The sequence below is a fragment of the Stegodyphus dumicola genome, chromosome 10 (genome assembly GCF_044657685.1).
Source record: "Stegodyphus dumicola isolate Sdum_Otavi_A_Nest chromosome 10, ASM4465768v1".
Classification (NCBI taxonomy): Eukaryota; Metazoa; Arthropoda; class Arachnida; order Araneae; family Eresidae; genus Stegodyphus; species Stegodyphus dumicola.
Window position 1 is genome coordinate 141,262,562 of NC_140777.1, and position 16,276 is coordinate 141,278,837.

The window sequence follows — 16,276 nt, forward strand, 5'->3', positions numbered from 1 at the left end:
ATATTAATGCTATAATTTCACCCTCCAAGTGGCCAAAGTTTGGCCTCAGAACTCTTAAATTGTTCCAAAACACTTTGAGTAAGTCATGTTTTCTTCATTATAATTCCAGAATGACTCTCCTGCTTTGTGCCTTGATTCCTTTTCTTCCAATACCTTAATTATTTCAAGATGCATGTTTGAATGCTTATAATTATCATAACAAATATTTTTGAACACATATATACAGTTTGGCCACTTGGAGGGTTAACTCTATAATGTATCATATGTGTAGTCCTGAAATGGCATTTTGCATCGGTTCACAATAAATGTCCGTTTCACTTTTCAAATTGTTGCCATCAAATATTATCGGCCTGTATTATATTTAAAGAAATTAAATAATGAAAAATCTACATGAGTGTATGTATGTTTTTTGCATTGCAAAAAAGCAACAGTACCTACAGCCCTCAAATTTTGAATAATATAGTTTTCCACCCAAATGTAGGCACCTGGAAGCCTGAATTTGGAATTTCAAATATGCTTTATTGTGTATTTCATATTTTGCAAAACTTTAAAGAATTTTTGATTACTCGCCAATTTCAAAGGGAGCAATGGCAACACTGTATGGGGGGGGGACATTTTTGTCTCCAGTGTGATTCTAAAGATAGGCTTTTTTAAATATTATTAGCCCAAATGCTCTCAAAATATGTATATGTGTGTAAATGAAAAAACACCCCTTTGGGCATAATATAAAATCTGAAAGCTCTCAGATATACAAATACATAAGGTAATTATAAGTAATAAATTGCCTAATACTTGCTGTAAAGCTGCAAAACAATAAAATAATAATTTATTTTCTCTCTCCCTATATATATATATGGGGATTAAATGATGAACAAATTAATTAATGAAAGACATTTTAATTAGACAAATGCTTATTACATAAATTTAGCATTTACGAGAATTAAAAAAGTAATGCTTTGTTAATGTTCGTTTTAAACAGAAGTAGCGTCTCAGCTAAAGAGAAACCACTAAATTGTCTTAATCTTTTCCGATTATTTCCGTTGCCCCACAACGTTAAATATTATTTTGTGTAATAATTTTATATTATGTGCTTTCTCACTTTTCAGGACATCTTCCATTCCTGACACATCAATTAGAAACATAGTTAATAAAATTGAGAAAATCACTCACTTCATATAATGGTAATCCACGATGTTCCTGGCTATAATACGAAACAGAAATGAAACAAAGTACTTCCATACCATCCAATAGATGACGAATGGTGTCACAGGTTATGTCCGATGGGTTTTGGCCAAAATTCACGTCTTGACACATGACATACGGTATTATTAAAATTTATTCCACAGTCTTTAATAGAGCTGCACACTATTTACTCATTATTACGCACTTTATGTCCATCAAACAAAAAGTGGAATTGCTGCAAAAAATGGATAAAGGCATGAAGAAAGTGACAGAGAGGTGATTTGTTTCTCTAACCATTCCAAAATCTGTTTATCAATTTCACAGTGCTCTGCGGCGGGAGGGAGGGACGTCGCGGCACGCAATGAACTGGAAGTTGATCTGTCAGCGCTATCCTTATCTTCAGGGCAGATGTTTTTATTTTATTCAGCTTATAATTCCTTACTAAATGTAGTATTTCATCTCAATGTACTCTGTCTTTGATATGATTTAAATCAAATTCCTCGTCATTATAAATATCACGAATACACATCAAATAGTTTTCTGGTTGCAATTTTCTAATTTCGACTTTGCGTAATGTATGCTTTACCCATGTGCGTGTTGAAAGAAATGTTTAATAAAGTAAATAAATAAATATTAAGCCTTTTTTTGTAAATTTTGATACTCTTTAGATCATAACTGCTCTTTATTCCATAAATTATGGTTTCATATTTTTAATTTTATAATTTCTGCATGCCATCTTACCAGATTTAAATTGATGATCTATAATCCGGAAAAACAGAAAATCCAGAATCGCCGAAGTCCCGACGAGTCCGGATTAAAGACTTTTGAATGTATTAGAGATAATTTCTTCTATGTGTTTTAGCTGAGCTGCATATTAGTCCTAAAATAAATTAAAAATAAAAATAATAAATTTAAATTATTTCAGTTGGCCTGTAAATATACAAGTTATGTTTATTTTGCTTACTGATATTTTTGTATGTGTATCTGTATAAATTTAAATTGAGAAACATATCTCATTTTAATTTAAATTCACTTTCTTTATTATTTTTATTCAGTAATAAAACTTTCTTGATTACATATGAAAAAAGAATGAATGTTTTTCTATGAGATTCTAAGTATCTTTCTATCAGGGTGTTAGATTAACTTCATAAGAATAAATATCAAACCTAAATAATTAATGCACCTGTAGTTTATATTTATTTTATTTATAGGAAGCAATGGATGCATTTAGTAGCTGGTTCCATCATTCAGTACAAGCAAAACCAAAAGAACCTCAACCTCCTTCTGGTGAAAATGTAACTTTTAAACAAAAAGTTGCGTACGAGCATGAAATGCAACAGTATAAGAAAGATTTAGAAAGATGGCACACTGTTGTAGCATCACTTGGCTTGGTAAGCAGTGGAAATGAGTATTTTATTGTATTATGCTTTGGTTGATACTACTTTTCAAAAAATGTACGCAAACAGAAATTCTGTTTTCCAGTGCTATAAATAAACATGCATTTTTTAAAATGTACTGTGCATAATGATTTACTTTGAATGTTAAGTCATAGATCTTGTGATCAGGATAGGGTTATGTTTAATAAAGTAAACAAATAAATATTAAGCTTTTTCTTTTTGTAAATTTTGATACCCTTTAGATCATAATTGTTCTTTATTTCATAAATTACGGTTTCATATTTTTAATTTTGTAATTTCTGCATGCCATCTTACCAGATTTAAACTGATGATCTATAATCCGGAAAAATCGATAATCCGGAATCGCCGAAGTCCCGACGAGTCCGGATTAACGACTTTTGACTGTAGTTTAAAAAACTTTCTTAGTGCTGTACAAAATATCTGTTTGACTGTAGACTGTTGGAGCAACCAAAAGGCTGAAAGTTACATGGCCGTGACAGGCCATTTTATTGACGAACACATGCAAAGGAAAACGGTACTGATTGACTGCTCAATTTTTGATGAACGTCATTCAGCCAAAAATATTGCAGAAAATATCATACACATTTGCCAACCATATTTTCCGATGGAAAAAGTGTCTTTAATAGTGACTGACAATGCCAAAAATATGATTAATGCTGTCGACAGCGAACTAAAGTTTAAACATTTAGGATGCATTGCACACTCTCAATTTGGCTATCACAAATTCTCTAAACGAGGTTAACGACCTTCTAACGAAAATTAGGGATATTGTGATAGTTTACAGGAGAAGTAATATCGCTGCTAAAATTTGCGAAAATATCTGTGCTCTAGCGAGGAGAGAAAAGATTTAAAAGTCATCTTAGATGTGAAGACTTGTTGGAACAGCACGTTTTATATGGTAAAACGTTTCCTTGAACTGAAAGACGCTATTCGTTCTACAATGGATTTGATGAACGACCCCCCAGAGGCTCTTGATGTGCCAGAAAGGGAAAGTGTCCAACATCTTTGTGAGGTTTTGAAACCTTTTGAAAAGGTGACTTGCGAGTTAAGTTCGGAAAAATACTTGTCAGCATCTATGGCGCCTGTGTTAATCGGCGGACTTGAAAAAATCTGTGAAAATCTGCTTAGTAAAAGTGTTAATGAACAAGTACAAAATGTGGTACTAGTACTACAACGTGAATTGGGTAATACATTTACAACTATCGATTCAAGAGAAGACATTGCTCAAGCCGCTTTCCTTGACCCCAGAATAAAAAAATTGGGGCTCAAATGTGATGTCGCCAAAAAAATTGAAAGTGATATTATCTGTGAGTTATCAGTAGTTCCATAATCTTGTTGAGGATGTGGAAGAGGATGATGAAGAGATAGACTAATCATCGGTTTGGTTTGAGTTTGAGAGTAAAGTTAGACTCTCGAACTTCATCAGCTCCCGCAGCAGACGCGGCGATCGACAAAGCTGCAGCAAAAGTAAAAAGATACCTGCAAGAGCCCATTCTTTCCAGGAAATCTGATCCACTGGAGTTGTGGGAAAAGAATAAAAATGTATTTCCTAATTTGTATGAATTATCACGGAAAAAATTAGGCCTTGTGGCTACTTCAGTGCCATGTGAAAGGGTGTTCTCTGAAGCTGGATTAATACTAAATGATCGGCGAAACCGTTTGAGTGGACAAAAGTTGAAACAACTAATTTTCTTACATTACAATTATGATAATTAATCATTTGTTGACTGTGATATCTGGCGACTGTTTGGCGATCAACAGAGCATGCTTGGCGCAGGTAGCTCTTCTTCGAGAAGGGTTAATGTATTTATTAGGAGTTGCATGTTAGCCTCGGAAGAGGAAGGTAGTAGATTGTACTATGCGGTAGGAGCGACGTACTGCTCTGAGTAACTATTATATTATTATTTGAATTATATATTTAATAAATGTTTGTTTCGTCTTGCTAAATGGTGCCTTATTAAACCATGAAGTCATCACAACACGCTCTCTTACGAGAAAACCAGAGAGGTTAGAAGCTTAGAGCGTTGAAAACGGAAGAGGCGTAAAGTTAAGCCTAACTAACGAAAGAAGTGTTCATTTGCAAAAGAGAGTAAAAACGTGAGAATTATTTAATCGAGAGTTTGAAAGGCTTGATTCTAAAGGAAAATAGAAGAAAATGTTCAAAAACGCAAAGAAAGAGGATTTAGTAACAGTTCTATTGGAAATTGGCGAAGAAGCATCCCCAGATTTGAAGCTGGTAGAACTGAAACACAAACTCCAGAATAGCAAGCAATACATCGAAGATGCTGATTTCGTGAAAGAAATTCTGATTACTACAGTGGAGAATAGAAAAAGAAAAGAAGAAATGGAAAGAATGCAAATGGAAGAAGAAAGAATAAGAACAGAAAGAGAACACGAAATAGAACTAGCGAAGATTCGAGCAACTCAAAATGAAGGAAGTAGAAGTCCAACACCTTTAATCCAAAACACAGAACGAGAAACCGAAATTTCCCTGGACAAGCTGATCAAAGGAGTAGAAACACTGACTATACCAGTACCGAAGAGAGCAGAAGAATGGAATATATTTTTCGATTCTATCGAAAGAGCATTTAAGCACAAGAAGGTTCCTGAAGAATACAAATCAGAAATATTATTGAAATTAATTGGAGAAAAAGCTTCAAATGTTCTTGTTTATATAAAGGAGGAAGATCTGCAAAATTACGAAAAAGTGAAAACTCTTGTTCTGAAGGAATATCAACCTACTCCTCAAACCTGTTTAGAAAACTTCAGAAAAACTAAACGCATATCCAGTTCGCTTCAAGACTAACAGCTACATGGGACTATTACTGCAAGTCAAGAGAAGTAAAGGATTTCGAAACACTCAAGGAGTTAATTATTTCCGATAAATTATTCCAAGCATTAGATGCAGAAACAGCTGCACACGTCGCAATACGCCAAGGAAATAAATGGCTGAAGCCTCAAGAATTAGCTACAGAATGTGATATTTATTTCACGGCCAAAGGAAAATCTTTCGACGAAGTTCGAAATGGAATTAAGCGATCACCGAGATTCCTGGATACAACATGTGCACACGACAAATATATTCCACCACCCATGAGAAAAGAATATCCAAAACACGAAAGATTTCACGCGAGAAGAAAAGAATGTTATATTTGTGGAAATTATCAACACATCGCGAGAGATTGCCCAGACAAAAGAAGAAAGAACGAAACTGCAGTAAATAAGAAGGGAAAGGATGATTCCAAAACTCAAAAAAATTCAAACAGAACATCAAAAGAAGAAGCCATCGTAGCTAAAGTAGACTCATCCCATCTACGATCTGAATTCGCAGAACGCATCGTTCAACCACTGCAAAAAGTAGATATTTTTATTAACTCTGAGAAAATCGAAGCTATCGTAGACTCTGGAACGCAGATAACGATCGTACATTCATCGCTCATTCCAAATTTAGAGGAGAGAGAAGGAGGTAAAATATTGCTAACACCTGCTTTCGGACAACCAATTGAAGCAAAAGTTTGCCGTGTACCTATTTACCATAAAGATCATGGAAGCAATATATTTAATTTTGTGGATACATTAATTGCAGTGACTGATAAGCTAAATGTGCCTTGCCTAATAACTCCAGAAATATACGAACTGTTGATTAATCCTGCGGCAGAAGAACCAAACGCAGAAAGAAATAATTACGGAAGCGAAAACTTACAAACTTTTTTCGTCAATGCACAGTCAAACGACAGCGTCGATTCCCCCCCCCCCCGCTAATGCTTATGGAGGAGAAAAACGAAGAGGAGGAAGGGAAGAAGGCGAGTGTTTATGTAAACACAGACTTATCGTCTGCTGAACGCCTACGCGAAGAGCAAGTTAACTGTCCCTCGCTGAGAGAAGCATGGAAGCTAGCAATAGAAAAAAAAGGAAATTATTTATTTATTGATCATCTTTTACATCACCAAGAAAAAATATTAGGACAGAATGTTTTTCAGTTAGTGCTTCCACTTAGTAGAAGAGCACAAGTGTTGGAATTAGCACATAGTTCCATTTTCAGTGCACATCTTGGGATAAGAAAAACAAAGGAGCGAATACGATATTCATTTTATTGGCCTGGATTAGCACAAGATGTTGAAACCTTTTGTAAAACGTGCAAAGATTGTCAGTTGAAAAGTCCAGAAAAGTGATCTGACAAGATTCCCATCACACCGGTCAGAAGGCCAGGATTACCTTTCGAAACAGTTAACATCGACATTATTGGACCTATTGAACCTTCCTCTGCTAGGAAACATAAATATGTGTTATGTCTGGTAGATCAACATTCCCGATGGCCAGAAGCCATTCCACTGAGAAGCTTGACAGCAAAAGCCACTTGCGACGCGCTTTTGGAGATTTTCATGAGAACAGGAATCCCTAATACAGTAGCTAGTGACAACGGAAGTAACTTCGTTTCAAAATTAACTAAAGAATTCCAGAAAAGACTAGGTTCTCACCCCAGGTTCTCTACACCTGCTTACAGTGCTTCAAATGGATTAGTAGAAAGATGGAACAAGTCCTTCAAGCAAATGTTACATCAGGACTGATCCTTCGAATTGGGATAAGCACATCCCATACCTGCTCTTTGCATACAGAGAAGTACCAAACTGCACCACGGGTGTCTCACCATTTCAGCTGATGTATGGAAGACAACCAAGAGGTCCTTTAGCAGTACTGAAGTCTTCATGGTCAGGAGAAATACCTATACCACCTAATCTAAGTGAATCGGCAGTGGATTACTTACAACTTTTAAAAATAAGGTTAGAACAAGCAGCCGAACAAGCCAATTTAATTGCAAGTGATAAACAACAAAAATATGCTGAGTACTTTAATCGGAGATCAATACCAAAAAATTTCAAAATCGGAGAACAAGTTTATTTACTCATACCAGATTCAAATAACAAACTCTATGCACAATGGACTGGTCCAGGAGAAATCGTGAATCATTGCCCACCTCATTCCTATAAAGTAAAACTACCTGATGGAAAGATCAAACATGTTCATGCAAATAAAATTAGAAAATTCCAAGCTAGTGTCAATGCAGTTGGAATGATATTTGAAAATGAAGAAGAATTTGGAGAAATTATAACTTTACCAGGAAAAGATCTCTCGACCCCCCTGGAAGATTTTAAAATAGATGCAAATCTGAATTTAGAAAATTTGAATCCGCAGCAGAGAAGAAAATTGATAGCTCTTATCAACAAACACCGAGCACTATTCACCGGAAAGCTGAAAATAGCTAAAGTTGAAGCTCATAAAATTAGATTAATACCCAATATGGAGAGGAAGAAACCTTACATTTATAGGATTCCTGAAGCATTGAAACCCAAGGTCGATGAAGAAGTAGAAGAATTATTGAAATCGGGACTAATAGAAGAAAGTAATGCAGAAATAGCTCATCCAGTAGTTTGTGTAAGCAAAAAAAATGGAGATATCAGATTGTGCTTAGATTATCGAGCTTTGAATGCAGTGACGAAGCCAGATGACTTTCCTATGCAAAATGCCATTGATTTAATGTACAGTATAGGAAGAGCCAACGTCATAACAACTTTAGATTTGCTGAAAGGATATTGGGCAATTCCCATGGAGGAACAAAGTAAAGAGTACACATCGTTCAAAACTCATCGAGGTCAATATCAGTTTAAAGTGCTACACTTTGGATTAAGGAACGCAGCAGCAACTTTTCAGAGAGTAATGAATAACGCGCTGAAAGAATTTCAACAATTTTCAAGAGCCTATATTGATGACATAGCTATATTTTCCACGGATTTCGACACTCATCTCCGACATCTGGATAAAGTTTTTACCAAACTAGAGTCACTTGGATTTACTATCAATTCGAAGAAATGTTCGTTTGCAAAACCTCAAATTAAATATTTAGGACACATCATTGGATCAGGAAAACATCAACCAGATCCCGAGAAAATAGAGGCAATCAAGAAGCTGGAAACGCCGAAAACGAAAAGAGATCTTAAAAGTCTGTTAGGACTATGTAATTATTATCGCGATTATATCCCAGGGTATGCAGAGATCGCCTACCCACTCACAGAACTCACGAAAAATAAACAACCGGAAATACTCGAATGGAAAGAAATTCATGAGTCAACATTTCAACAACTGAAGGAACGATTAGCGATGTCAACGGAGCTGATTACCCCAACACTGCAGGATCCGTTTGTCATTCATTCTGATGCATCCCAAATCGGAATAGGTGCATGTTTGTCACAGCAAAGGGGAGAGAAGCAATTTCCCATCTGCTACGCGAGCAAGAAATTATCGAAACCTCTGGCCGACTATAGAGCGTGAAGCTTATGCTATAGTATGGGCATTGAAGAAGTTTGAACCTTGGATATTCGGTTCATCGGTGAAAATTGTGACTGATCATAATCCTCTAGCCTTTATAGTGAGAAATGCTCCGCAATCGTCCAAATTACAACGATGGGCCATAGCTTTGCAGAAACATAATCTCGAAATAGAACATTTCCCTGGAAAAAAACTGTCAAACGCGGATGCATTATCCAGACTTCCCACTTGTGAACTTTGAACATTAATTTACTGTTCATCTTCACGAACATTTTGTATAGTTAATAATTAGATAGTTTTCTTTGCTTTTCATAATCATTTTACAATTTTGTGCAAATAAGATGTTTATGTAATTTGAAATAGGTAGAGAAATTATTGGATAACAAATATTCGAGGTAAGTGGTAAATTTAGATATTTGTCTCCCAAGGATTTAAATCATGCTGCAGCATCATTAATTAAAAGGAATGTTAAGAATATAATTTTATATATATATAAGAAACTTAATAATTTTACTGTCATCATTGGAATAATACTAGGGTATATTTTAACATGTTTATAAAAGAAAATATCAACTTGGTTTCTTTGAATTAAGAATTGATAAATTGTTACAATAATAATAAGGTTCGGAACAAGTGAAGTTAAAAATGATTTATCTATGTTTATATATAAAAATGTGTTATCTATGTTTATGTAGTAAATTGAGGTATGTCTATAGTAATTGAGATTTGAAAATTAGGAGAGAATGTATAAAAGTATATGTAGTTTTTTTTTTCTTTTTCACGTTGATCGCAAACAGTTGTTAGATTTTAGTTTCCAGATTGCTGATTGATTGTAAATAATATCAACAACAATCTTACGACGGGGGTGTGATATCTGGCGACTTTTTGGCGATCAACAGAGCATGCTTGGCGCAGGTAGCTCTTCTTCGAGAAGGGTTAATGTATTTATTAGGAGTTGCATGTTAGCCTCGGAAGAGGAAGGTAGTAGATTGTACTATGCGGTAGGAGCGACGTACTGCTCTGAGTAACTATTATATTATTATTTGAATTATATATTTAATAAATGTTTGTTTCGTCTTGCTAAATGGTGCCTTATTAAACCATGAAGTCATCACATTGACCTTCTTAAAATTCCAACCTAAGTTCAGCTTAAAATGTTTATTTCTATGTTTATTTTCGCTGCATTATTTTCAAAACTGTTTCTGGAAGTCAATTTTTTTATGCTTAATTTTTCGTTACATATTTTAAGTGGTCTTTATAAAAAGAAATAGAAGGAATTAAATGCCTAAAATTTCCATAAAGTTAAAAAATTTGATACTTTTATAACGTTTTGCACAGCCTATCAAAGTTTTATTTGTTTTAATTAAATGAAATATTACTTCATTCAAATGTTAATTTTTTAAAAAAAATATTATTTTGAAATTGTATTTAGATCATTAATATAAAGATCTACAGTTCTATTATTTACTTAGCTGTACTCACATGTTAAGTTCTCATATAGTTGAAAGCATGCTATCTTATTTTCTAGTGTTTAAATCATCTTTAATTTAAATTTTTATATCGAATGTACTTATTGAATTCATATAATGCGATTTTACAAATATTTTTGTTGCTTTTTGCTGTTACAGCATCCAGATATTACGTTTTCGTAGTTTTAAAGACATGCTGCCTCATTTCCTAGTGTTTTTAATAATCTTTCACTCAAAATTCTTATGTCGAATGCGCTTTGGCTGTAATTTGAGTTTTAAAAATATTTTTTACCATTCTGTTGCATTTTTGTGTTTACAGCAGTTACTGCATCCGGGTATTGCGCTCTCACAGTTTTAAACCCTTTTCTATCTTATTTTCTAGTGTTTTTTGATAATCTTCAATTCAAAATTGTTATATTGAATGTGCCTTTTAAAATCATATTGTGCATTTTAAAAAATATTTTAAACCATTTTGCTGAAATTTACTTATTACTGTAGTACATCCAAATATATTACATTATCTCACTTTTCAAAACATACCTCATTTTTCTAGTGCTTTTGGTAATTCAAAATGTTTAAATCAAATATCTATGTTTATGCATTTTTTAAAATCATATTTTTTGTTTTTAAAAATATTTCTAATCATTTTGTTGTTTATTGTACTGTGCCAAATCTCCAAAAGTACAAATTTAACTCAAAACAAACCTAAATGTAATTTAAAAAGGAACAGTATAAACTTTTTTGTGGAAAAGCTCTTCAACCATATGTATATGAATAAATGTGTAAATTTTATTTTATGCCAGTATTGTACAATTAAACACACAAGGTCATTTATGTTATATTTAATGTTTAAATTATCTTACTTTTACATTCAGAATTTTTAATATATATAGGGAAGAGTAGAGAATAAGAGATTTATCTTTTTTAAAATTTGGTAGCTTGAATAAGTTTTATTTCGCAGTGGTACTGAAGGTCATTATCTTATCTATAAGTGGGATAAAGGTTTGTGATTATTTTAATGTCTAGACCCTACACACCCCTATGCCCTTTACTACCGAATTGTAGGTATTAAACGACTTCTGTGGTATGTTATTTATTCGTATAAATAAAAAATATCATGTTAAAACAGATTGATCATTAAATTTCTGATATTTACTTAGGAAACTGCATCCTATCGGGTTGCTACACAGCAAGTTATAGTTAATTTTCTATTTTAAATTTATTGCGACATTTTTACTCATAGTATAAAGTTGCATCAAAATTTCTATTTTCCGATTTTTTTCCCTTCCAACAACACAACACAACACAACACAGCCGAAAAAAACATAGTGTACTCTCCCTTCCTTCAATATCATACAAAGAAAATCTTCCGACATTTTTCAAGTACGCAACTATGCTCATTTGGGGCTGTCCATAAATGATGTCACACTTTTCTGCAACATTTTGGACACCCCTCCCCCTCTTTGTCACAAAGTGTCACACTTCAACATACCCCTTCCACCCCCTTTGTCACGTCACGCAATTTTACGTAAACTTATACTTGCAGTTCAAAAACCTAGCACTACGTTATATAGATCATATTTCAGACTTTATTTTTAAATTTAAACTATATGTTTTAATGACATTTGTAAATATAACAATAATAATGATTCGTGCACTTATTTTGTATGAAATAAGAGAAAAGTTTACAGCAAAAACATAATTAATACACAATAGCAATAAAATTACAATTTCTGCCGCTACCTTATTCTCAAAACCTACTCTGAATGCCTTTTTTTTTTTTTTTTTTTTGGAAAGAAAGGAATGTAAGTAAAAAAAAATTTAAAAAAAAAGTGAAAGTTGCTTACGCCCCTATTAAGGAAAATACCTTCAAATATTGATAATTTTAAAATAACTTCAAAATTCAATCTGCTGATTTTAAACATTTTTATTTTAATCAAAATATGATTCGCCCGTCTTGTCACAAACTGTCACAATTTCACTGACCCGTCCTCCAAGCATGACATCATTTATGGACGACTCTATCATAGAAACAACCCGCCACGCTCTCCTGCTCCTCAGACACTTCCGTAGTTGACATGTTTTCTGATATTCAAAATCTTACTCCGTACAGATAAAATCAAACACGTGGTGGAGTTCCTTCAGTGCACAAAATCGCTAGCTGCGTATTTCGGTACTCCAAACCGTTACTAGGGTACTCCGGTATTTCGTTACTTCGGTACTCCAAATCGTTACTTGGGTACTCGGTACTTGAAATCAGTTTTTGGTACTTTTCAAAGTAACGGTTACTTGAGTAACGGGTATTTTGTACCGGGTACAAGAAAGTACCGAAGTTGCCCATCACTACTGACAAGTGCTTTCAAGCATTTGTCTAGGTATTTGTGACGAGAAATACCTTGAAAGTTGACTTATTCTTTATTTATAAATGACAAAATATTTTTGTTCTCAGTATAATTTCATTGCAATGGCTGCAGCATCATTGCACTTTCATATTACTATGCCTCACCTTCAAAGCAATAGATTGACTAAACTAAATGGCTTTATTTAGCCTAGTGATAACGACCTCACCTCAACCTAATACATTTGTTTGTGTCATGCAAAGTTTGATGTTGATTCATGCATACAAAGTAGTGAAATTTTGTGTATTTTCAGTGTACTGTTCCAACTGCATTTGCATTCAATTTTTGTCCTGGATATATCCTCTTTAGTCTTTTCAAGCCACTGTGATATGCTGTCTAACCTTAAAATTTTAATCATTTACAAATTGGTATTAAAATAGCTAGCTGCATGTGGAATTGCATTCAGATCCAAAGATTGTGGGGTATTGAACTTGTTTTGTTAAAGAATATTGTTATGAGATAGCAATTACTTGAATAAATTTCATATTAATGTATATTTAAAATCATGTCTACTGAATATAACTGTATTTGTTTCATATTTTTAACTGTTTACATTTACTATATTTTCAGAAATTTAAGAGTAATTTATTGTTTCAGAATGCAGCTGAATGTTTTTATAATGTACTACTCTTTGTGAGTGGGGGATGGATGGTAGATCAAAGAACAGTAAGTTATTTTTTAAATAACTTGAACAAAATTTGAGTTAATAATTTTTTTGCCTTCCCAACAAAAGTGAATTTAAGTTAATGTTTAATATATAAAACTCTTTAATTGAAGATTGTTGAAATTTAATTTTATACCTTATTTGCAAAACACATATGTGCAAAATCAGCATTATTGAATAATCCATATTTTTGGGGACAGGTTTTTAAAATATATTTCTACTTTCTGAATACACGAGTTAGAATTAAATTTTTATTTATATAATCATATTGTTACGCTTAACTAGCACTTAGGTTTTCAGTGTGTTATTGCTGAAAAGAAATTTCATAAGAATAATTTTTGCAATTTTGATTTAAATTAGAATATATACCATTATGAAGAAAATCAATTTTATTAATGTAGTAGATTTAAGAATTTTTATTCTAAAGAAATGCGATAATTTAATTTGGTTTTTTAAATAGTATTTATATAATAGGAATAATTTTTCCATAATTTATGCACGGTGTGCAATGAGTATTCGAATATTAATACTTTGAAATAAGATTTAATTTTATCAAATTTAGAAATATGTAAATAATTTTTTTAAATGTAAAGCAGTTTTTAATTTAAAGTTTTTTATAATTATTCTGCCAATTAACTTCAGAAGTGCATATGATCTTAACAGAAAAGTATGCATTTTAGAATTTGGAACACAATTATCAGATATCCAGATACTGTAACTTCTGGAAACAAATTTGGCTTACTTTAAATGGATATGCTATACATACATATTGGCCTACTATAAATAGATGTGCTATACATACATATAAAGCTTAAGCCTAGAAATATTCCAAATTGCAGATTTCAGTATTTCTGTTTGGCTTTTCTCATAATCCAGTAAATGAGATATTTTCCTTAATATGCAAGCCTCTCAAAGATCAGAAAGAGTCTAGATTTCTTGTTTTTGCTCTGATTGGTAAACAGAAGAATTCAGAATGTTTTTTTTTTGGGGGGGGGGGGAGGCATGAAAAGGAAAATAATTATAAAACATGAAAACAGCCCATAACTATAAGTGTGCAAGAAAGTAAATTTTAGTATTTCTGATCATGATCAAATTCTTTCTCTATGTGCACAATTTTAATTTCATAAAATATGGCACCCTTAAATGTTAGAGATGAGCCTAAAAAAAATAATTTCCTTTGGTCTTTTCAATCTTAAATCTGACAGCAAAACTGTATTTATCATGTTTTGAAAATTTAAGAAAGGGCCCTGATATTGATGGAATGCAATACCACAACAAAATTCCTCACCTATGTATGGATGGGTGGAGAGAGGGTTTAAGCATTAGCTGTCATCTTTCTATTGAATTTCCTGGCAGCATTCCAAAAAGAACACTGGAATTAAAGATGTTACAGCTCTTTTTTTTTTTTTTTTTTTTTTTTTTTTTAATGTTGTTTGTGAGCTGAGGTTCTTTGTTGAAGGTAGCAGGCTCGGATAACTGTTTTCTTCTGTAAGAATATGTGTTAATGATATAACATGTTCATGATTTCTTTTGAATAAAAGCAAATATTGTTTAAAGAAAGATGATTCATCACTATGAAGATTCTATGCAGTACACCAACTGAAACATCCACATACACTTTGATATGGTTGTTCGAAGGTATGATAGGATGAATGAATTATGTGCCATTTTAATGAAAACGTTAAGAAAGAAGCAACCACCCTAGTACCAAGATGTTTTAGGCTGCCCTAACATTTAAGTTTTCTACTTGAGAGTGCAGAAAACTCTGCTTTCCTGTGACAGAATATCTTCTTTTAATTTGAAATTACCATAGTGTTAAGACCATTTATTAATGGCATGTTATCCAGTGTTCTACATTTGATGAAATACAGCAGAGCAATCCTGCTCAGAATCTAGAATCTACGTATAGTGAGATTTATTTAGTTGGGCAATTCTGCCCTGTGTTCTCTGTTTGGTGAAATACAGTGTGCAATCCTACTTAATGTTATATTTGAATCCACGCATGTTGAAATTTTTTGGGGCAACCTGCCCAGATGTCTTTTTGCAATGTATTGTATTTTCTACAAGAGAAAGAGAGAAAGATCCAAAAATTATTTTAAGGTTTTTGCTGGATTCCTAAAAGTCTAACCAAAGTACAAGATAAGAAGCTAACTGTGTTTTTACTTTAAGTAATATTTTCATATGTAGGAATATTAATGCAAATTAAATAGTTTTGTTGTTATTCTACTAGAGTGAAACTTAAGTTCTAGAAGAGTAATTTTTATTTCCTTGTACGTAATCACGAAAAGTTTCAGGTGGCATATTTCAATGAAAATATCCATTTTGACCGTTATCGAATGCAATTGAACGATGTTTTTACTTGACCTCTGTATGTAAAGACAGAATAAAAGACTCTTTTCCTATTTAAAAAACAAAAAAACAAAAAAAACAAGAAAACTCCTTTAAAATGAATTCTTAAGAGAATTTTTCGTGGCATCTGTACGAACGTATGTATGTACGTACGTACCTATCTCGCATAACTCAAAAATGAGTAGCCTCAGAACGTTGAAATTTTGTATATAGGACTGCTATAACATGTAGACATGCACCTCGTATTTTGGTTGCAATCGGCCACACCAAACGTATATAAATATATATATCCACTCTGTTACCCAGCTCAGTGATCTCAGTTTCTTTACTCTTACATGTTTGTAAATTGTGTATTTTTTTGCTTTAAAAATAATTGAATTATGTTGTTCTTATCTTTTGGTTAAGGTTTTTATGCCTTTAGTAAATCTGCAAGCAATATTTGTACAAATATCAACAATTTAAAAGCTGTTT

The 16,276-nt window shown here is 32.8% G+C and overlaps 1 protein-coding gene across 3 annotated transcripts in view; it reads left to right on the forward strand.

Moving 5' to 3' along the window:
- Window positions 1–16,276, forward strand: part of LOC146995117 (nuclear pore complex protein Nup107-like) — a 142,016-nt gene that overhangs the window by 95,819 nt on the left and 29,921 nt on the right. For all 3 annotated transcript variants that reach the window (XM_085825614.1, XM_085825616.1, XM_085825615.1), the window contains 2 exons: window positions 2,394–2,573; window positions 13,390–13,458. In XM_085825614.1, coding sequence (XP_085681740.1) covers window positions 2,394–2,573; window positions 13,390–13,458 — 249 coding nt within the window. The remainder of the gene's footprint in view (window positions 1–2,393; window positions 2,574–13,389; window positions 13,459–16,276) is intronic.